Source organism: Oratosquilla oratoria, chromosome 18 (assembly GCF_046742065.1).
Source record: "Oratosquilla oratoria isolate Oo_2021 chromosome 18, ASM4674206v1, whole genome shotgun sequence".
In the NCBI taxonomy this organism is placed as follows: Eukaryota; Metazoa; Arthropoda; class Malacostraca; order Stomatopoda; family Squillidae; genus Oratosquilla; species Oratosquilla oratoria.
Window position 1 is genome coordinate 55,500,903 of NC_134794.1, and position 23,912 is coordinate 55,524,814.

Below are 23,912 nucleotides of genomic sequence, written 5' to 3' on the forward strand. Positions count from 1 at the left end.
AGCAAGTAGATATGTGACGCTGCCATATCGGCGTCTTGATTATATTCATTGTAGTCGCCCTTGGGTTTTGACATTCTCCTTAATCTGACCTTAATCACATTCTCTATGGTTTTCAAAATTCACGGGTGAAAGAGAGAACGATTGATATAAGCGGTGACTATATTTTATGATGCGAGTATTATTACGACACGTCGTACGGCTGGCATTGGCTGCTGCCCGCGAGATTTAAGGCCCGTACTGAAGAGGTTAATGCTCACTTTCAGTCTACTGCCACTTTCACCCCTTGTACATCTCATCACCTTACTTTTACCCACATTTATCTTTAGCTTTCTTCTATCACATACTCTCCCAAACTCTGTCACCAACTTCCTCAATCCCTCCTCCGATCCTGCCACAAGCGCAGTGTCATCCGCAAACAACAGCTGGCTCACTTCCCACTTTTCTCCATTTGCTTTAACCATCTCCAATCCCTTTTGTTCAGTAAATTTGTGTTGTCTATCCTCATCCTTCTCTTGTAGTTAGTGCAAGCATTAGCAAGACTTGTATTGGGTAATTGTCCTGCAACAGCTTTTCTTGTGTTCTGGCCCTTTTGTTCAGTAAATTTGTGTTGTCTATCCTCATCCTATTAGTTAAATATACATTGTAAATTTCCTTTCAACAATAAAGTCTGTGTTCTTCATTTTCAATAATGATTTACCATACCACAATGATTCATACATTTCTATTAATAAATAGTTATACAGAAATTAATATCTTTACATATCCATTAAAATGACATAGGTGATAATAGTTACATGGTAGAGAGTGTGGGGGTAGACAGATGTTCACACATGGGTCCCTAACACCCAAGTTTTATTTACATAACGATAAAGATAAGCTTTATGGGGTCATAATGAGCTTTTTATAGCTGCCACTCTATAAACCCTCGCTTGTTTCTGAATAAGATGAAAGAACTGATTCAGTTGCAAATTAAAATGCTTAGGTTGTGTACTCAGTCAAATCTACACAGGTGGAGGCATCATATTGCATAATACTGCAACTATTACCATGAGGGGCCACATCGTTAGCAATTTCACTTTGTGTGAGCATCCTGCCTTTACTGGCTTTCCTTGTAATTGGTGGGATGTGTAGTTTTGCACCATGCTGGAGTATTAGATCACCAATGTTGAAGCCCCTATCCACCATTATGGCATCACCTGGGTCAACTTTATGAATGAGCTCAGCTTCTGCAGTATAGTGGTCTGACGTGTTACCTCCATACACACTTTTAGTGTGTTGTGGTGTTTATACTGAGAATATGTGGCAGCCTGAGCTGAAGGATTTGATGGTTTGACTGTGAACATCTCTGTGCAGTCTAGGATTGTTTGCGTGTCAGAATACTCTTCAGGGAAATCGTTGGCAAACTTGCAAGCACCTGTGCTGCAGTCGGCCATATAAGCCAGTCCATAAGTACTAAATACGGTACATTAATCCAAGTTATGATGATACTACTTGCAACACTTCGTGCTACTTCAAAAAGATCTCCTAAAGTTCCTAAATCATATCCTCTTCTTATAAGCGCTAGGGTCATTAAATATTCATCCAAGTGTGATAACTTCCTATTTGTATGTGCTTTGATAATGCCTGGCAGTGTATTCTCATTCTTGACACTAAATGTCCCTCTCCAATAATGTATGCGAGTCACATTTTCTTTTATCAAATCAAACAAATCATAAAAATCCTTTTGTTCCATGCCTATATATCTTTTAATACTCTCAGTATTCCTTAGAATTTTCTGAATATAGGTGTTGTGTAATGCTCCATCTTCTACAACATTGTTACATTGCCACAGAAATAAGAAAGAAGAAAGATAGTGTGGAGGACATATTATTGCATGTAAATTGAAAATATAGTTCCTGCCATATCTGTAGTACATACATATACCAAGGCTTTTTCCCCCCTTCCATGGGAGGTAGCCAAAAAGGTAAAGGCATAAAAACACTCCCACCCATTTCATCCCTAAATACACTCCACACCCCTCCCACCCTTCCTCTTATCTGAGCACCTCCTGGATGACGGGTCATCCCTGCACCCCGCCCACCGCCAAGGGTCAGAAGCAGTGTCGCAAGACACAGTACATCCACAGCAAGGCCGCTTCATTTAATCGGCGACCCCCCCTCTCCGTCCCCCTTTGCATATAAGGCGAGGACGGGGAGAAATCCCTTCGGGCTGCGTCAAATTTACTCACACATACTACCCCACCCCCCCACGCCCATTCCTCCTCATGCAGTCACAACATCATCCATATACAACAATTCTCCACTCACCTCTGTCTTCCGTCCTCTCCCTTCCTTCCTCAACAGACATTCCCCTCTTCCCCAAAGCCCCCTTCACCCCATCCATCCACCTCATCCTAGGACGTCCCCTCATGTTCACTCCCTTCACATCTGCCTTCCATACCTCTTTTACTAGTCTTTCTTCACTCATTCTTTCCATGTGTCCAAACCATCCTAATACTCTTTCATCAACCCTATTTCCCAAATCCTTTTTCACCCCTGTTCTCCTCCTCACCTCCTCATTTCTCACTCTATCCAGCCTAGTAACCCCCACCATACTTCTCAGACACCTCATCTCAAACACATTCAAACTCCTTCTCTTATGTTCCACATTTCTGCCCCATACAGTGCTGTTGGCACAATCACTCCTTCATACAGTCTCCTCTTCGCATCCATTCCCAAATGTCTATTCCTCATTACACTCTTTAAACCACCAAGGCATTTACTCGCTTCTCTCAATCTACATTCTACCTCCACCTTCACTCCACCTTTTCCTGCTACACTTGCACCCAAGTATCTAAAACTATCCACTTCCTCCAGTCGCTCTCCCTTAATGTTCACTTCCAGTCTACTGCCACTTTCACCCCTTGTACATCCCATCACCTTACTTTTACCCACATTTATCTTTAGCTTTCTTCTATCACATACTCTCCCAAACTCTGCCACCAGCTTCCTCAATCCCTCCTCTGACCCTGCCACAAGCGCAGTGTCGTCCGCAAACAACAGCTGGCTCACCTCCCACTTTTCTCCATTTTCTTTAACCATCTCCAATCCCTGACTCACTACCCTAGCATTCACCTCTCGCACCACCCCATCCATGTATAAGTTGAACAGCCAGGGCGACATAACGCATCCTTGACGAAGTCCCACCTTTACTTCAAACCACTCACTCTCTCCATTTCTAATCCTAACACATGCTCTACTACTCTCATAAAAACTCTTGACAGCTCCCAAAAGCTTTCCTCCTATCCCATAAATCTGCATAACCTCCCACAGTGCCTTTCTGTCTACCCTATCATAAGCCTTTTCCAGATCCATAAAAGCCCAAAAAACATCCTTCCCCTTTCCTATAGCTTTCTCACATCTGTCTTACCACAAAGATCTGATCTACACAACCTCTACCCGTCCTAAATCCACACTGTTCCTCACCAATTACTCCTTCTGTTCCTCTCCTAATCCTCTCAATTAAGATCCTCCCATAAGCCTTCCCTACTACACTCAACAGGCTAATCCCTCTGAAATTACTACATTCACACTTGTCCCCTTTTCCCTTGTAAAGAGGAACTATACAGGCACTACTCCAGTCCTCCGGTACTCTACCCTCTCTCCAGCAAACATTAAATAACCTCACCAACCAGTCCACCATCACTGAACCTCCCTTTTTCAGACATTCTGCACGACATCCATCCAGACCAGGTGCCTTACCTGCTTTCATCATCTTTACAACTGCCTTCACCTCATCCTTCCTTATTTCTCCTCCATTCTCCTCATTCATCACTCTCATTTTCTTCGCATTTCCCACTGCAGCTATCTTTCCTTCCCTATCCTCCTTCACATATCTGTAGTAGGTACTTAAATCAATTTTCTATAGGGGGCTGGAAAACTAAGCAAACATGTACTTGGAAGTACATTGTCACTGTTCCTTTCAATCTACATTCCATCCTCGTTTTTCTAGGCTACATTATTGTTAATGCTTTATCTCCCATCTCACTGCATTACACCTGAATTTCAAGTCATGGTAATATTGTTAGTTTCTAGACTTGAGGACAAGAAATTGCAGCCCCCAAAAAACATCAATGTAATTTATTTTCTGCAACAGTGAAAGGACTATTGGCACTCTTTACAACAGAAAAAAGAACATGTAGCTTAGGTATACTTTACTCACCTCATGTACTTGTTCATGAGTTTGTGAAGCTCTTTCAAGTGTTCTACATTGATCAGTCTGCACCTCTACATCTACTGATTCTGCAACAGTTTCACTTTGGGTAGAAACTCCATATGTGTGGTCACCCAAAACATTGCAGCTCTCATCACGAACTGTAGTACCTGTAAGAGATATGAATATAAGTATTAATCACATTAATCACTTTCGGCTTGATCAAGCCGAAAGTTAAAAAAAAATATTTAATCTTTAGTTTTGCTTGATCATATAGTTAACTGTTGACAGGTACAGATGTAGCCAAATAAATGTAAGATATATTTTAGTAGTGACACAGTGATGAGTCAGGTGTCAAGTGATTATCTGATTGATTACTTTAGTATTTCGTGTAATATGCAGATAACAGTAGCCACTGTTCTCTGTTTACACCTGTGCAATAGGATCACATGTCAAGCAGTGAATTATCATTTTGGAGACAATGTTAAAGAATGATTTCCTCTCTGAAACTTTTTTTTTTATATTCACAATCAAAAATTACCTAACCTTAAAGGACCGAGGGAAGTGCTTATAGGTGAATGTGTCATAAAAGTTGTTCAATTTCTCTGGTGAACTTATGTATACTTACTTTATTGGAAAGAGTATTATTGCATACTAAATTGTTTAAGTAACATGTATATTACATGTAGTTAATTTTTTTATGATGGTATCTGTGATCATTGAAGTATCCATAGGCATAGGTAATCAGCCTACTATGTAGGAAATGAAAGATAGAGTCTTAGGAACAACTTAAGGGACCGTCTGGTCGCTTTATAAGGGAGCATACCCTAAAACTTTTTGAATATTTTTAAGGGACTGTAGGCCCAAATTTGGGTGGAAATTTAAATAATGGTCAGATTGTTAAGAAAATTTTATGAGATGAAGGTTTAGTACCTACTCACGTGTGTAGAAAGTTTCAGCAAGATACATGAAAAAACAAATGAGATAAAAATTAATGTGTAAATTATTACTATAAAACGGACTTACTTAATTGTCATATAACATCACCTTCATCAACAAGTTTTCCAGCTAATAATTTCTCTTTTTCTATTGCTGGCGTACTCATCAGCTGTGTCCCTCAGGTAGGCGCCTGGTCATGAGGGAGACATGCTGTTTCGACAGCCGGTGGCGTTTGAGAGACGTGATTTCAGCACTGAGCTGCTTGTGGCATACATGACAGTATGCCTTGGCAGAACAACCAGCCACTCTTCTCAACCACTCCTTAAACTGGTCATCGGCCAGCCACTTGTCTTGAAAGTTTGGTCGAGGAGGCATGATCTACGAAAACATTTTTCCATTAAATTAAGCATAGGCTATAGGATGCCGAAAGTATAAACATTGCTTAAATTATTAGTATATATATGTCAGCACTGATCTACTTTTGAGTCCCCTGTAACTGTCAAACACATTACGTTTTCTTTGGAAATAACCTGGCTACGTTTAAGCCATAACTTTGACAAGAACACACAATCAGGTATGATGTCAAAAGTTACATTTATATATACCTCCCATGCAGAATCATAAGGTTGATATTGACTTACCAAAGTCAGGAAGGACAGGGATGTTTGCCAGCTGATGCCTTAAGACGTACTGTGAGAATTCAAGGCCAGACGGAAACATTTACCACTCGGTAGCTGGTCAGAGATGTACACGTCAGCGTTATTTATGCTGTTTCATCGACATTTCTTTCCTTGTATGTTACTTATTATGAAAGGAGAAATGATAAACAATATATTTTGCTAGTCATTTATTTGGGAAACGCAGGCACTTTAACAATAATGTCAAAGATAGAGGGATACGGAAATATTTCCGATTTGTGACGTCACGATTTCCCGCCACAGATTCATCCGTTTAGCAGACGAATTTCCGCCTGGGAGGCACTCACGTCAAACATGAGGCAAACCCGTGTGCGTTTCTCGCTGTGTACGTGTTACTGCCAGTCAACAGATACCAAATGTCGCTAGTCATTTATAGAATCGTCCTGTTTTCAAAAAAGGATGTGTTTGTTGGATAATCATTTCACTTTGTGTTAAATTAATAATTAACAATTAGACTCTATAGGTAACGTTTATTCTAGTTCTAGTTAGGTATATAATTTCAAATATGATAATGATGCCATAAGATAGCGCTGTGCAGGATTTTGCAAATAGAAGTACGTGTATCTGCAAACATATAGTCACGTGCTGGGAGGTTGGTACGATGCATTGCATGTAGCTAGATAATGTAGGCCCTTGTGGACACTTAGTTGTAAGCCGAGGTATTTAATATATACTATAATAAGGAGCAATGTGCCTCTGTGTATACTTCTTTCTGTGTGTGGTTGTGTACGTAATGTCTGACAAATAAGATACGCCGGAAAAACGATCTTCTAGAAAAAGTGAAGATGAAAACAGTGTGATTCAAAACTTAAACATTAAAAAAGACTAGGTAATAAAATCCTTATATGTCATTTGCAGCAACTCCACTTCACTACGGGACTTAAATCTCGTGGGCAGCATTAGCTGCCAGCCGTACGACGTGTCGTAATAATACTCGCATCATAAAATATAGTCACCGCTTATATCTATCGTTCTCTCTTTCACCCGTGAATTTTGAAAACCACAGAGAATGTGATTAAGAGTAGATTAGGGAGAAAGAAAAACACAGGGGCGACTATAATAAATATAATCAAGACTCCGATATGGTAGCGTCGCGAATCCACTTGCTCCTCATGACGCCTACGTGTGCGGCACCGTATGGTAGGGGTTAAATACTTGATTTTAGATGTTTGATGTATGCAACCCACTTACTTTAGCCTTATATTTGAGCGTAATTTTAATGTAAATTTTTAATAATAGGAATTCTTGTAATTAACAAATTCATAATTGTAATGATTATTTCCTAATTGTGTACAGGAACAAGGCACACAACGGTGCACAGCTGCTGTTGGTAATGGCTGACGTTTACAACAATTACCTTCGTCTACGGTTGTCAGATGTCCTCCTCAAAAAGGACAGTTCTTGCGAACCTTCCACCAGCACCATTCCAATGTGCGCTGTCACTCATGCTGGAGGAACAGTTTATACGGTTAAGTCAGCTTCACAAGAGGGCATTTGTTACAATGTGGACCTCTCAATCGGCATGTGCAGCTGCCTCTGTGGAAACACAGGAAGCGTTTGCAAACATCAATTAGCAGCGTCGCAGTACAGCGCAGTTCGCCTTCCACAACTATACGCCTGCACTGTTGCTGAAAAAGAAGTCTTGTATAAGGTGATATACGGCGACAAACCGATGCCGACATCGAATTTTTTAGATGGCTTATTTGCTGATACACCTGTTAATGCAGTATCTCATGGTAATAAAGAACCTGCTGCATGTGACGATGAGCAAGGAGATGTAGCTCTCGTTATCGAGACCTCCGCAGAGACAACAAATGAAAATCAATCAATTGACACCAGCATTGATGAGTTCACAAGCATGATCAATAGAGAATTAAAGAGAACTAAAAGCACCTGCATGCTCAGCTCCTTTGCGGTATTTGAACAGAGGCTGAAAGCCTGCAGAAATCCTGCGCAGGTTACTACTTTCCTTTTGACTGCAGATTGCACTATTTTTAAGGCATCGGAGGCGGCAAAGAGAAAAATTCCTCGTCAGCCAACGACCATTGCTAGGCGTCAGTTTGGCCAACCAAGAGGCAAAGCTGCCTTACTGAAAGGCAAGATAACAAAAAGGAAAAGGAATTTAGCCTTAAACATATTAAAAATGTACCAAATGCTAAAATACATTGATGTTTCCATATTACTGTTTCATTTCCTATACCTAACTTATTTCAAATCAATCACAAATAAATACTAACTAATAATTAATGAAAACAATTTAGCATGGGGCATTCAAATAAATGTTCTCTAGGTAATTGCCTTTATTTTAGAATACAGTTACATTTTTATTTATTATTTAGGAAGATTATGAAATACTAGTGAACGCCCCTGAAAATCACGGGATTCTGATTTCTCTTAACTTCCAAATAATTCCATCATTTATAGCTTGCTATTACAGTAATTTCATTTGTGTGTTATTCGATTTCGATCTCCTTTAACTATTTATTAATAAATCAAAATGCACATTTTTTCGAAATAAATTTATTATTTCGTTGCTTAGGCGATTACTTTTGATATAACATTTTCAATTGTTATATTTTAAACCAAAAGCGCATCCTAGTCACTGTCAAATGACATATAAGGATTTTATTACCTAGTTTTTTTTAATGTTTAAGTTTTGAATCACACTATTTTCATCACTTTTTCTAGATCGTTTTTCCGGCGTATCTTATTTGTCAGACATTACGTACACAACCACACGCAGAAAGGAGTATACACAGAGGCACATTGCTCCTTATTATAGTATATATTAAATACCTCGGCTTACAACTAAGTGTCCACAAGGGCCTACATTATCTAGCTACATGCAATGCATCGTACCAACCTCCCAGATGTTTGCAGATACACGTACTTCTATTTGCAAAATCTTGCACAGCGCTATCTTATGGCATCATTATCATATTTGAAATTATATACATAACTAGAACTAGAATAAACGTTACCTATAGAGTCTAATTGTTAATTATTAATTTAACACAAAGTGAAATGATTATCCAACAAACACATCCTTTTTTGAAAACAGGACGATTCTATAAATGACTAGCGACATTTGGCAACTGTTGACTGGCAGTAACACGTACACAGCGAGAAACGCACACGGGTTTGCCTCATGTTTGACGTGAGTGCTGCCCGGGCCGATACCCTTAGCACTCCACAGCTTGTTGCGTCCCGGGCTTCGGTCGGGGCCCCTACGCCGGTCGCTCTATCCAGGTTTCAAGAGACCTTCGTAGTGTAGCAACTACGCCCACAAGTGTTCGAGTCGCTCTCCCTCCACTACGCCACCCCAGAGGTGGACCTGTTTGCCTCCCCAAACACGACCCAGCTCCCCCTTTACCTCACCTGCATCCAAAGGACACGCACAGGAGGCCCAGACGCCTTCACGGAGGACTGGAACAGCTGGAAGTAAGTATTCTTTTTCCTCCTCCAGCGACACTAGTCCTCCTGAAGGTGATGCAGACCCGCAGGTCCTTCAGTGGTCAGGTCCTCCTGATAGCTCCCTACTGGCCAACCCAGCCGTGGTTCGGGGAGCTAATGAGATGGGGCTCTTCTCCCCTTCTACTGGGGTCAGCCTGCCTAGCCAACAGCCTTACCACGCCTCTTCAAGCGTCACTCCAATTTGATACTTGGAGTTTCTACGGGGAGCTCTCAGCCAACTCTTCTCTACAGAGGCAGCAGACAAGATGCTCAGAGCTCACCTTCCGTCCTCAGTGCGACGGTGTGGGTCCTGCTGACGGAGATTCCGGAACTGCCTTCGGAGACGCGCGATGGTGACCATCTCCGCCAGCATGGTTCCGGACTTCCTGACTTGGCTGGCTACCTCCACCAACAGGGCACCGGCAACTATCTTGCCTCACTATACAGCCCTCACTGATCCGCTACGCTTGGGCATGAACATCCGAGTGCCACAGAGGGCGCGAACCCTCCTAATGAAGGGGATCAGCGCCTCGAGAGAGCCGAGACATCATCCGGTCCTGGCCTGGTCCTTGCATCGTGTTCTGCAGTACCTGGCGTTCGAAAGGGCCATTATGGAGGAAGATCACTTCCCTCAACGTGTCGTCTTTCTGCTCGCCTTGACTACGGACTACAGGGCTTCACAGCGGGTGGCAATCAACCGCCACCCGTCCGTCTCCAAACTGGAAGATGACAGCTCGGCCCTAACCCTCTCTCCATCACCAACATTCCTGGCCAGGAACGGCCGAGCGGACGACATGATTGGCCCTCTCAGAATACAATCCTTCCGGAAGGGAGGACGCCCACATCCACTGCGCCCGGTCCGTGCGTTCGAAGACTACGTGGACCACACGGAAGAGATTTTTGAGGATCATCTCTTCTATAACTCGAAATTTAGGATTCCCCTAACCCCGAGGTCCCGGGCACACCTGCCTTTCCGCTCTGTGGGAGAGAGCCGACCCGGGCCATGCCCCGCACGCCCACAGCATCAGGGACTTTGTGGCATCGCTGGCGTTTCTCCGCACCCACTCGGTGGAGCGGGTGCGGGACCTAGGGGCTGAACATCGACGACTCCCTTGGGGACACGGTGTCTCTACCACTCGGTCACCCCTGGCCCATGTGTCGCCATGGAAACGGCTCCACCCCTATAATCTCATAAAAAAAAAAGGGGGTGGAGGGGGCAAAGGGCGATCGAGGAGTGGGGAGGGGCCAGAAACCGCTGAACAGGATACGAATTTCGTATAATTTACGCATCGTGTGAACAGTGCAATGTTGTGCATGTCACATTCTTCGGCGTGGGTACTTGACGTTTCTTTCTCCCCTCTACTGAGTGATAAAATGAACAAGTCTCCCATAGGAAAGACACACGTAATAACGGTTTGAATCAGGCTTCACCTCTCCTCCCACCTGTCCTCGTCTCATGCATAGCTTCGCTGTGCAGGTTTCTTTCAGCCGATAATATTTCTTTGTCGCGGCTCGTGCCGCTTAAATTCTTCTTATCGGCTTAAGAAACCTGCACAGATTTAGGGTCCCTCCCTCCTCCCACAGGCGAAGCCTTCATTTCTCATTGAAGTGAGCTCCGCAAGCCGGGCAGCCGGGTAAGAAGGGAGGGGTAGGGAGAGGGAGGTGGGGTCGACAATGCGCATGCCTGCACAGAGCCGGGAATTTTAAATTTCCGATGATTTTGGCGGAAAATTCAACCACACTCAACCTTCGGGAATTGGCCATATGACCAGGAGTGTGGTATAGGATTATCGCTATAGCTTCGCTGTGCAGGTTTCTTAAGCCGATAAGAAGAATTTAAGCGGCACGAGCCGCGACAAAGAAATAATATATATTTGGCGGAGCCAACTGGGGACTCCGCAGATCAAATGGACATTCAGCATCATAGCGTCCGTGACGTAGACAGACTTGGGACTGAAGGTTATAGAATCACGGGGATATTTGATGCGAATTTAATGCAGATCTGGTCCATCGTGCAGGATGGAACCAAGGGGATTTCGATAGTTACGGTGGAATGGTGAAAACTGGAAATGGGACTGTAGTTACTAAAGGCTAAAGGCTACACATGAAATAAAAGTATTTCCAAGGATCCACTAGTACACTCTAACCTAATATAAAAGGGTTTACTACTTACTGAGTTGATTATGCAGAGGTGTGTGCACAACTTGCGAGTTTTAGAACCAGACTGGCGCTTAAAGTGTGACGTGACATCACAACAGCAACCGGTCTCACACACCTTTTTAAATCTAATTCTTAAAGTGAACATTGTACAAATAATGAGATGTTATCTTGCAGCACAGCTTGCAGACAACTTACAAGGTAGGATTTTCGAGCAGAAAAGGCCTCTGCTCGAAATATACTTAAAATTAAAGCATTACAAAAAACAAAATTGAAAACCTCTTCCGAGGGGAAACGAGCCTTACGACAAAAAATATGTAAACATGGGGATACACGGACGTATAAAAAAGCCCCGTTACCTCTCGTAACGGCACAATATATATATATATATATACAGTATATATATATATATATATATATATATATATATATATATATATATGTATATATATATTCTTTGTATATATGGGTAGGAGATTTTCTCTCAAGCATGTTTGGTTCAATTTAATGGCAAGGTTATTATTGCAGAGTTTTTTTTTTAATCTGCCTTTTCTCTTTCTCTGAGAACCTTTTTCCCTTCCACGGGAAGTTGTCTTCAAATGTCACCATATGACATTGTTTTGTATGTTACTTTGGGCATGGCTTTACCAAAGTGAATAACTGGCCAGAACGCGTTTTCACACTACTTAGTGCTTCATCAGTGGCTAGAGTGTGAATATCTGATTGAATTTTTGTGTTTATATACTATTAATGATGGTCTGAAATTTCATTTTGAGGCTTCTGATTGGCTAGTGGGCTGGACTGGGACTCCCGAACTATTCTACTTCCTCATTGGTCGGCTGTTGTGTGACGTCATCAGTATCGTACCTTCTTTCAGGGAGCTTAGATCTCCTTACGCTAGGGAGGGCCTCTAAATCCATAGTTTGTATATTAAGATTGGGAGATGTTTCTTTAATAAGGAGAGCCTCGAGGATAGGTAGTCTTCCATGGTCTTGATTCGTTGCCAGCACTTCTGTGTTTTCTACTAGAGTTACTTTTTCTTCTTCTTCTTCTTCTTTTGTGAGCAGAATGATGGTGGTTTTTGGGAGCTCCTGAAGAGAGGTGGTATGATAACCGGCGTGAGAGCTTCATTGTTGTCATGCCAAAATAGTTTGAAGGTTGGGATGCACAGTTCCCAAGTTTAAAGGTGTACCTATATATGACGTGAGTTCTCTGAAGGTCACTTTTACTTTGTCTTATATTATTCTTTAGTAGCAGTTGCGATGTCTTTTTATTTTGATAATATATAATCAGTTGTACTTTAGAGTTTTCTTCTTTAGGTTTAATATTTCTTTTAATAATTTGTTGCATAATCCTTTCATCTTCTTTGTAGGCTATGGAGAAGGAGGACTTATAGTATATTTTAATCAGGTTTTTGGCGTTAATGTCCTGTGGGATTTTGTCTGAGTGGCTTTTGTCCTGGTGGTTTTTGTCCAAGTACCATTTGTCTAAAGTTCTTTTTGTGATTCGCTCTATATCCTTATTGGCAAATCCATTATTTATAAAGGTCTGAGAAGCTCTTTCTAACTCGTTATGTACTGTTTCCCAATTATTACAGTGACTAAGAGATCTTCTAATATTGGCTGTTGGTAGCTTGCCAGTCCTCCAAGACGCGTTTATCACCCTTAGAAGTGCCTCGTCACCCGCTGGCCCAAGGTGGGTCAGCATGGAATAGGTGATGAGGTTCTCTCCAGGTGCCGTGTCTGAGCTGGTCTTGTGCGTGACCCGTAGCTCCTGAAGCGTAAAGCTAGCGTCAGTATCATCCGATCGACTCATCATGTCCTCAACACTATGACGCCTCACTCCTTGGAGGTCCTGCAGTGTATCTTGAACACACTGCGGGAGTGAGGTGCTGCTGGAGCGAGAGACAAACTCCTGCACCAGCCGCTGCGCCTCAGCATCAGGGGCATGATGAGTGCGTCGTGGTTGAGTCCTGCCAGTAGCTTTACGGAGCTTAGACCATAGCTCTGCTAGGGAGGTGTGAGCGTTAAAGCCCTAACACCATTCAAGAAATTTAGCTCTTCTGGCATTTGCAGCTATGACGTGAGCGTCATGAACTGCAGCGCGCAAGTTGGCCAAATTGGTCTGAGTTCGGCGCCGTCGGAAGACACGCCGGAGCATGTTCACTCGATAGTTGGCCTCTCTCACCTCGGGGGTATAATACCAGCTGTTCTTATGTTCTCTTGGGGACTGGCGAGTCTTTGGGATGGCTCTGTTGGCAGCCACCTGAAGGGCTGCAGAAAAGTCAGCTTCTAACGTTTCCACGTCCTGTGGTGGAACGTAGGACGCTGCCCATTCTTCAACAGACCTCTCAAACACTGGCCAGTTTGACAAAGCTGTCTTCCACCTGGGAACAGGTAATACAGCTGGTATAGGTGGTGCATCCCGTATGTGCACAGAGGCACCGAAGTGATCGCTAGTGAAAATAGGATGCACCTCCCAGGTTACCCTAGGGAGGAGAGTGGCCGTCGCCAAGGTCAGATCAAGTCGTCCACCTTGTACGTGCGTCGGATTTCAATCATTCAACAACGCAATGTCAGGGCATTCATCTAATACGTAATTTAAGTGGCGCCCAGCGACATTGGGCCCATGGGGCGACATCAAAATATCATGATGGGCGTTGAAGTCCCCTCCTATGATGAGGAGCCTGTCCACAGCAAGAGCACACACTTCTCCAAGGTCCAGTTCCGCTCTCTGGCCCCTGTATATGTTGCAGATGGTGTACGTTTCATGGGCTCGATGGAGTCGAACCGCGAGAACTTCTACACCATCCCCACATGATACAGGGTCCGTGATCTCACTGCAGGGGATGGATGCTTTGACTAAGATCATGCACCCCCTAGCAGTAAGTGAGCGAGGGAGAAGATGCGATATCCCGGAAATCGCACCTCGTCGCTCACCAATGTCTCCTGAAGAAGCATGATATCGTAATCATGCTCTTGTGCAAGCGCAAGGAGATACGAACTTTTGCTGCGGAACCCGTTTATGTTCCACTGTAGCAACCTTAAGTGATTATTGAACGGGGCGATAGTCTTCCCTGTCAGTTTCCATTTCGGTCTCATCTATTCCTCCCCGGTCAGAAGACAAGATGGGTTGCGTCTTTGTTACAGTGGGGACATTTTCCTCTTCATCAGAAGAGGAGTCTTCAAGCCTAAGTGCACATTGTCGTTGGGGCCTGGCAGAAAGCACTTTCCTCGTCTTTGTCGTTGTTTGTGTTGCTTTCCCAATTGTGAAAGCGGGCGTGGCGGGCTTGGGGGAAGTGGAAGGGGAGGAGGAGGAGGCAGAGGAAGAGTCAGGGGTGGAGGCGGAGGATGAGGAGGTAGAGGGGGATGGAGTCCTCTCCTTTCGCCTAGGGTTCCTCTTCTCTTTAAGGAGCTTGAGCACGTTCTTGACGGCCATATCCACCATGACTGGTATCTTCTCCGGATCGCTCTCCCCGAGGGTAGTAGCGACTGCAGAGACGACACCAGTCACAATCAAGTCAATGTCATCCTCCCTGAGGGGGATGACATCAGACGGATACTGAGGTGGAGGGGGCTGCCGTTCCTGTGCTCGTGGGGTTGGTACCGAGGGCGTGGGTTTGGCTTTAGGTTTGGAGGCGGGCGTGGTTTTGGAAGTGGGTGCGGATTTGGAAGTGGGTGCGGGTTTGGAAGTGGGTGCGGGTTTGGAGGTTGACGTGGGTTTGGGTGCACTAACTTTCTTGGGAGCTGGTTGTGTCTGTGTGGAGGCTGGGTTAAGTGACGGAAATTGCAACTGGTTGTTCAAATCAGGAGCGCTATATGTAGGTGGTTGTGGTACTGTGGTGGGAGAGTGCTTCCTGCTGCCCCATACAAATGTTCCGGGGGGGGGGGGGACAGGTATGAAGTCCTGTCGCTTCTCAGTCCTCTCCTTTGAGGCAATGGCCTGAACTTTACGCACTGCGCATGAGGTGTTCCAGGCGTGGTGCTTCTTTCCACAATTGGGGCACTTTGCAACAGTCTCAGTGCCAGCCTTGAACTTGTTGAGACAAGTCTCGCTGGCATGAGGCATGCTGCAAATGCCGCACTTGGGCTGCTTAGAGTGCACCTCGCCTGGTGGTGACCATAGCGCTGACACCTGAAGCAACGAAGAGGATCTGGCATGTACGTTCGTACACCATACCTGCCATACCAACCCAGGTCGATCTTACTGAAGGGTTCGCCTTTAATAGTTATAAGTACCTGGCGTGTCGGCGTTTTGTCCCAGCGTCGCATCCTCGTGGCTGCGATTACCTGACTGTGGTCTTCAATGGCCTCAGTCATGTAGGTGGTCGGGTAATCGTGTACCACGAGTCGATGCTGCCTGTCTTCCGGGTTGAGACTCTCCAAGTTCACCGGCTTACCACCGAACGACTTGATCCCGTCCAGCTCCTCGACGAGTTCGTAAGTGCTTGGTAACAGTAGCACGTTACCATCGACGAGGGGCCGGAGGTATAGAAGCTTGCCGCGGAGAGGGCCCTTTTCGAGAGCTCTCACCACCTCAAAAGCGGTGTCGTACCCCGCCGAGGGTACGACCTTGAAGGTGGGGAGCTTGCCACCCTTTGCACTAGCTGGGGCCATCACTACAGCAGCTTCATCATCCGATGGAGCCGCCGAACCTGGAGCGCAACGACGCTTTTTCGACACGCCATGGCGGCACTGATAACGAGAAAATTACGAGTTGAAACGCAGCGGTATTTCGTGAGAAAAGGCGGAAATTTAAGGGGCAGGGGGGCGCGGCCGTGTACTAACGCGTTGGTGCTAATTCGCTTAACGTATCCTGTCTACCTCGCAAGCAGTCGATAAAATACGAGGCCCGAGTGCACCTAGAGCGTGCGAGACCGGGCTTGTCTTGACGTAAGGGTTCCCACCTCTCCCGCCGTAAAGGCAATTTTTGACAGAACCACAAGGGCTATGCCGATCGTGCAGGGAGAGTTATGCTGGGCATAATCCTGCCAGAGCGAGATTCCACAAAGAAGGGGGAATTGTCTCGGGTAGCAGTACGTTTCCGAATTAGTTGTGGCCGTAGCACGTCAAACAGAGCTAGAATCTAGGGTGAGTAACGGCATACAGGGCGTAAACGTGGAGATGAGCGATCGAGCGCGGATGATCTCCATGAATTTATCTTATCTCTTCAGATGGGATGCTGAGGATGGCGAATCGACGTTGGGGGAAGAGGGATATATATACCCCAAAAACTGCTGACGTGGCCGCTCCGCGCAGGCGCAGTCTTCTAGGGCTTCGAAGCTCGAGGCAGACTCGCTCGTTGAATTGGTGTGCAAACAAGCCCATTCGCCGAAGTGGGGAGCAGAACGACCATCAGTGCAGCCACGATGAATTGATTTGTGGCCGGGGGAAGGGGGATGGGCCCTTACAGACATCAAAAGTGACAAAATTTTCACATTGAATGAGAATCAGACAAGAAACAATGGTCTCAAACTGTCCGGAAATAGATTCAATTTGGAAGTAGGTAGAAACAACTTTGCCAACCATGTAGTTAAGGAATGGAATAAACTTCCTGCACAGGTAGTGCAATGTGGTTCAGTTCGAAGCTTTAAGAATCATTTAAACACCTAAGCAAGATGCTGTAATGATTATCATATATTTTATATTATTAGTTTTTGTTTTGTTATCATGTCTGTTTTTCATTTATCATTAGTTACATGTCAATTTATTATTATTTGAGTGTAAAATGTCAAATAATAATGACTTTTTATTATTTCATTATTATGATTTTTTTGCATCCGACCTAGATATGGACCAAAAGGTCTCCTGTTGGCATGCTCCATCATTCTGACTTTAGCCATCCTGAAATGGGCATCCAACACAGGCACCTCATTTCAAACACATTCAAACTTTTCCTCTCTTATGTTCCATGTTTCTGGCCCATACAATGTTGTCGGCAAAATCACTCTTCTGTAATCTCCTCTTAGCATCCAATCCCAAATGTCTATTTCTCATTACACTTTTCAATCCCCCAAGGCATTTACTTGCTTCTCTCAGTCTACATTCTACCTCCATTCCTCCCTTTCCTGCCACATTTGCTCCCAAGTATCTAGAACTATCTACTTCTTCCAGTCTCTCTCCCTTAATACTCAGTTCCACTTTCTCCCCTTGTACATCTCATCACCTTTTACCCACATTTATCTTCAACTTCCTTCTTTTGCACACCCTCCCAAACTCTGTCACTAACTTCCTCAATCCCTTCTCTGATCCTGCTACAAGTGCAGTGTCGTCATCAAACAAAAACTGGCTTATCTCCCACTTATCATATGTAAGGCCAAGTATTTTAGGGTTTCTGTTTAATGGGGGAGGCTCATCAATGTGGCTATTGGGTACTTCATAGATTCATAGTAGTCAATGGTATTCAATGTCAATGAGGACTTCTGAGAGAATACAAACAATCCTTTCCATAGCTCATCTTATTGAGAGTTTATGTTTTTGGCTATTTTTTGTAATTGTGTTATTTGACTATTACTATTAGTTTACTTACATATGTGGGAGCTTTGAAGTTATACTGAGATTTTGGTGTAGGGAACTTTGAAATTCAGTGTGAAGACATCATACAACATTTCAGTACTGTACTACCAAATCACTCAAAGTTTTTTGTTTACACAATTACACCAAGGTATCTTAACCCTAGAACACAGTCGTGGGCAGTAGTTATGTTAACAGGGTCGTGGGGTAAATTTCACCCCATTTTGGAAAATAAAATAAAAACAGTTGTAATCAAAATTTAATACATCTTAAATAATTGCCACAAGATACAATGTCTATACTTTCAATTTCCTTGATATTTAACTTATTACTAAGGCAAAGTGAATCTTTTAGGGGCAATTACAAGGAAGTACTAGAAATATGAAAATTTACTACATGGGAAATAAAAAAATATAAAAAATCTAATATTAGAACTGATGTCTTGAGTGATGATCCCACCACACCCAGGTCACAGGAACCTCAGGTCTGGGATACACAGCCTCCTGGTAGCAACACACACTATACAGGAGAACATAAAAAAGGTTTATTGTGTTAGTGAAAAAATAAACTAATTGGAAGTAAAAAAAAAATCCTTTACATTTTCTGATCAATGTCTATGAACAAAGAATGACCATGTTTCTTTGCAGTAGGACACTGAAGTTATGTCCTTGGTGAATAAGAAGGCACTTGAACCTGGCCTCCGATTTGCTGTGTCCTTTATTTCCCAAGGTATCTCCTTGTTACTACGCACAGTACCAACGTGGGTCATGCCACAGTTGATCAGGAGATCTGTTGATAGGGCCACTGAAGTAATATTCCTGTTGGATTTATGGTAAGGTTTAGTGAGTTCTTTGGTGAAATGATGGCCAAGGTTTATGCCATCTTGGGGTCTTTGGCCCTGTTTCCCCAGGTAGGGAATTGCACTCAACATGTACTTGCTGTTGCTGTCATTGATGAGGAACAGCTTCATTCTGTATTTTGCTGGTTTACTGGGAATATACATACGAAATGGTCAGTTCTTATGGAACCCCAACAGCTGCTCATCAACTGTAAGTGTCTCATGTGGGACATACATTTTCCCACAGTTCTCAATAAACACATCCCAAATCTTCTGGATCGCTGCAAATTTGTCAGTCTGCCGCCTCTCCTCCCTTGTGTTTTTATCATTGAACCGCAGACAGCTGACCAGGAACGAGAAGCGATCTTCTGATATGGCTGCTCGGTTGATTGCTGGACCAGTTTTAGGGCTAAACATCTCTCTTATTGACAGGTGGTTGTCTCTCTGGCAACCACTGAAGATCAGCACCCCCAACAGTGCTCGCAGCTCTGCTGCTTCTATCAGGGACATCTTTGCCCTGTGATAGTCTGACTTGGCTGCCTCTGTTGGAATGATGTAATTTGTCCACTGCATAACTTCATTTAAAATTTCATCATCGAACAACAAGTTCATGGGTTTCTCTGGTGTGTCTGCACTTCTTGCCTCCAGTGCAGGTCCTGGGGTGTAGGGAGGCACAATGTTACGTGCTGCTGTCCTTACTGCTCTTGATGTCTGTGGACGACAGTTCCACCTAAAGCCGGATCAGGTTGTCAAAGTGCTGGTTCCAAATTCGACCCTTCTTGGAACATCATCGTCATCATCAGCAGCAGCAAGCATTCGTTTTCCCCTTGCAGTAGTAGGCACAGCAGGGTCATCAATGTCATCAGTTTGATGGAGACAGCACTGCCAGAACTAGTGGCAGGTTTTCTAGCAGGTAGGCATGGTAGGCCTACACGGTTTTGAGGTTTCAATATAATCAGTTTCCTTTTCCATTTCACTTGGCAACAAAGAACTTACTTCTGACAAACCAGACCTATTCAATATATCCTCCAGTTGCTCGTCAGTATAAAGCTTCTGAGATTTGTCACTAGCCATATCATTGCAAAGCCTGTAAAGAAGAAAATACATGAAAAGCACAGAAAAAAATGGCTTATCACTATGTGGGGCAGATGTAAGCAATGTATGCTTACACGTTATCATGGTTATGGGGTAAACATTACCCAAGTATATTAAAATTGTAACATAGTTCTGGGATAAATATTACCCACACAAGTTTGTACGTTATCACGGCACTGGGGTAAAATTTACCCAACGCACCCCACACGTGGCCCCACAAAGGTGTGAGTGCAGACACACTACCTTCCACCAGGAGAGCTCACTGCCAAATGAAGCTACACGAAGACCCACGTGATTGCCTCAACCCACGTGGGCTGTGCCCCCATGAAACAAAGGGCTTGGGGTAAATTTTACCCACGACCGTGTTCTAGGGTTAATCCAATATTCACCAACTACTATTTGTTTGGATGTTTGGGGCCAGGACATAAACTCACTTTGGGAATTGATGTTTTATATCCTGGGCCAATTCCTGAAGTCAGTTTATGTCCTAGGCCAAATGTACGCACAAGTGGCAGTTGGTGAGTGTTGGATTAAAAGATCTAGGTGTATACATGTACATTTTCCAGGGTCCTTACCATTAGTGTGCCTCGTGTACGAAGTGCATTCACCCAACATAAGATTGTGTTATGGGTTGGAACAGCCTCATTTTGGTGAATGTTGAAGTGGCGCCGGAACTCACACTGAACTGCTGCAACAGACTCATTATTCTTCACATAACTGTCATAGGCAAACACTCGATGCTCTATGGTCCACAGTGCCATGTCTTCATCTGGAGGAGAGATGATTGATTGATTTATGAAATTTTTGGCTTGAAGACCAAGTGCCAGAGCCGGTAGGCCAGAGAGAGAGAGAGAAGAGAGAGAGAGAGAGAAAAAAAAAAAAAAAAAAAAAAAAAAAAAAAAAAAATGGATCAAATGGTACCTGCCTGACATATGTCCCTCCCCTTGGGGCTGATTAATGGCCATTTTAAAAGCCTCTGTCCTCTTTGCCCCATCATGTAATATGCAATTATGATACAAACTTCTGTCATAACTCTATGTCTTCCTATTTCATATGTTATCATCAGTAGCTTTAAGACCATATATCTGCTGAAAACCAAACCTGGAACAATAAAGGGTCTTTTACTGTAACTCATGCAGGTTTCTTCACTATGGAACTCACTACCTCATTAAGCAGTCAAATAGCAAGGTTACTTTCAAGAAAAAAGTAAAGAACTACTATATGTCTCAGCTATGGACCGAGAACAGCCTTGATTTTATGTATTACTAGTACCAGACTCCATGAGTAATGCCATCCAAATCTGCGTTCACTCATAACTGTTCTGCCCTCCCCTTTAGTCCCTTTGAGGTTTAGCTTAGTATAACAATGTTTGATGTTCAAAACTGGTTTCCACCTTTGTTTTGCTTGTCATAGTATGGTATATGTCTCAGGTATGGTCTGAGAACAGATATGATCTGATCATAATACAAGCCTGGTGAATCAGGGCACCAGGCAACAAGGTAATTGGACCTTTCCCTTGATCTCCTTGTTGTTTTGCTCATACAAGTACTGGTCCCCTGTACCCTACTTCTGGTGCTTCAGGTTATAATGTACAACTTCCTAGTGCTCATACTAATGTGTAATTGCCCACTCCATCCTGAGGTACAGGTGAATTTTGGAATTAATCAATAGCTGCAATATAGCTTTCACTATAACATGTTGATGGCCTGCTACCTTCTATCCCATGGTATTTAATATTAAAACACCATATGAGGATGGAGCCTTTATTTGTATGACGTTTTACTTATTACAGCTTTTTCAAGTACAAGTTGAGATACATATACTTGAGATTAAATAAGAGGAATGGAGGGAACGGGGAAAGAAAGAAGTAGGGGGGGAAGGAAAAGGAAGAGGAAGAGGAGGAAGAGGAGGAGGATAGGAAGAGGAGAGGAGGAGAAGGGGGATTGAATACTGGGAGAGGTTGAGAAGCCTGGCCCAAACGTCCAGGGGCAAATTGCTCACAAAGGGTGGTTTAAAATTTTATTGGCCATGGGTATTAGAGGAATTATGTGGGGCGAGATGTTGAACATGCCCCTATTTAAAAAATTAAAACAATTTCAAACCACCCTTTGTGAGCAATTTGCCCACGGATGTTTGGGCCAGCCTTCTAAACCTCTCCCAGTATTCAATCCCCCTTCTCCTCCTCCTCTTCCTTCCCCTCCCCCTACTTCTTTCTTTCCCCGTTCCCTCCATTCCTCTTATTTAACCTCAAGCATGTGTATCTCCACTTGTACTTGAAAAAGCTGTAACAAGCGAAACGTCATACAAATAAAGGCTCTGTCCTCATATGGTGTTTAACTCAACAGTCTTATCAACAACTGCTGCTTTCATGAAAATTTAATATTTACTCTTACCCTGGGTTGGACTCCCCCTTTATTGTCCTACACTTGCTGATACAGCTGTAGAATAATGTAGTACTGTATATCATTAATGGTACTACACTGATATGGTACTCACTCGTACTGTTTTGATACCATTTAGCATTATTTTGTTGTTCCTGATGCATAATGCTGATACAGCTGTAGAATAATGTAGTACTGTATATCATTAATGGTACTACACTGACATGGTACTCACTCGTACTGTTTTGGTACCTTTTAGCATTATTTTGTTGTTCCTGATGCATAATGCAATGTTCCTTATTGTGATGGTGCTCAAATTTTGAAGTTTTGGTCTCAATATCTTACGTGTTATGAACATTTTTGTAGTATTAGCAAATCTATAATAATGTTTATGTGTCATATAATGCAATGTTCCTTATTGTGATGGTGCTCAAGTTTGGTCTCAATATCCTGTGTTACGAACATCTTAGTAGTATTAGCAAATCTATAATAATGTTTATGTGTCATATATGTACTGATTGGTATTACTCATGACTGTCTCTGGTCCCCTTAACCCCTATGCATGATGTCTGTGTAACTTAGTGTAGAAAATCAGTCTATTGAGGACCACAATGGAAATAAGCTTACCGTATTTTTCGGACTATAGCCCGCACCGTTATATGACCCGCACCCCCTTACACCTTAGTGCAAATCCACACAAGACCCGCACCGCTGTATGACCCGCAGTCATATGGCGCGGCAGTGTAGATCTGACCCATCCATGGGTGGCCACAGGCACAGCTCACGGCGGTTGTTGTTATGGCCGGCCGTTGACGTGGTGATCAAAGTAATTTCAAAGCTGAGGCTTTCTAAATTTTCTGTCTCATCAATGCTTATGTGATTTATAAAAAAAAATATATGTTTTCCGATATTAGCAGGTTTCTTGGTGATATCTTGCTTTTCAGGATTCATCACAATTTGGTTTCTGAAGCTGCCACTAGATGTAGTGGTAGCTTCGATGAAAGAGGGGTGATCCCGAAAATGTGCAACTGATCTTACGATGCCTTTGGGATGGGTCGAAGACGCGGCATTGCGATTCATGATCATGATACTAGTATTCCTCCAGTCCTATTTATTTCTGATTGTGATGAAGATGAAGAATAACCAACAAATTAATTTCAATATATTTATTGCACTTATATATATATCTATATATATATATATATATATATATATATATATATATATATATATATATATATATATATATATATATATATATATATATATATTACAAAGAACCTTAAAGGTCAGATATCAACAGATACACCATTCGCTAAAAATCATCATATTGCTCGAAAAAGTACTTTTTAAAAGCATACAAATAAAGTTTTTACCTATTACAGAAGAATTTATTCAGAAAATTCACTTTTAATTGCGCCTCGCATACCACTTTTCCGAAGTCTAGATATTCAGAATAACAATATTGTTTGTTTGGCAACTGTGACGTCACGAACGCGGAATTCCCCGAACCTTTCCCGAAGCGCACGGGCGGAATGTTTCGAATAGCAGACGACGCAGTGAAATGAAGACAAAACTGTTTTTTGCCAAATTTGATAAGATGTAGATGGTGGAATTATATAGAATACTGTCAGTATGTTTTTTTTTA

General features: G+C 43.1%; 1 protein-coding gene and 1 pseudogene across 2 annotated transcripts in view; both read right to left on the reverse strand.

Moving 5' to 3' along the window:
* Positions 1–1,001: 1,001 nt before the first annotated feature.
* On the reverse strand, positions 1,002–6,142 carry LOC143035238 (uncharacterized; annotated as a pseudogene).
* A 12,059-nt stretch (positions 6,143–18,201) lies between these two features.
* Positions 18,202–23,912, reverse strand: part of LOC143035239 (uncharacterized) — a 35,313-nt gene continuing 29,602 nt past the window's right edge. Inside the window, exons 4-5 of one of the 2 annotated variants that reach the window (XM_076202014.1) lie at positions 20,459–20,652; positions 18,202–18,469 (exon numbers count right to left, since the gene is read on the reverse strand). In XM_076202014.1, the coding sequence (XP_076058129.1) occupies positions 18,431–18,469; positions 20,459–20,652 (233 nt within the window). In that variant the 3' untranslated portion in view covers positions 18,202–18,430. Of the gene's footprint in view, positions 18,470–19,737; positions 19,876–20,458; positions 20,653–23,912 lie in introns of those variants that run through there. The other variant, XM_076202015.1, reaches the window with a different exon arrangement.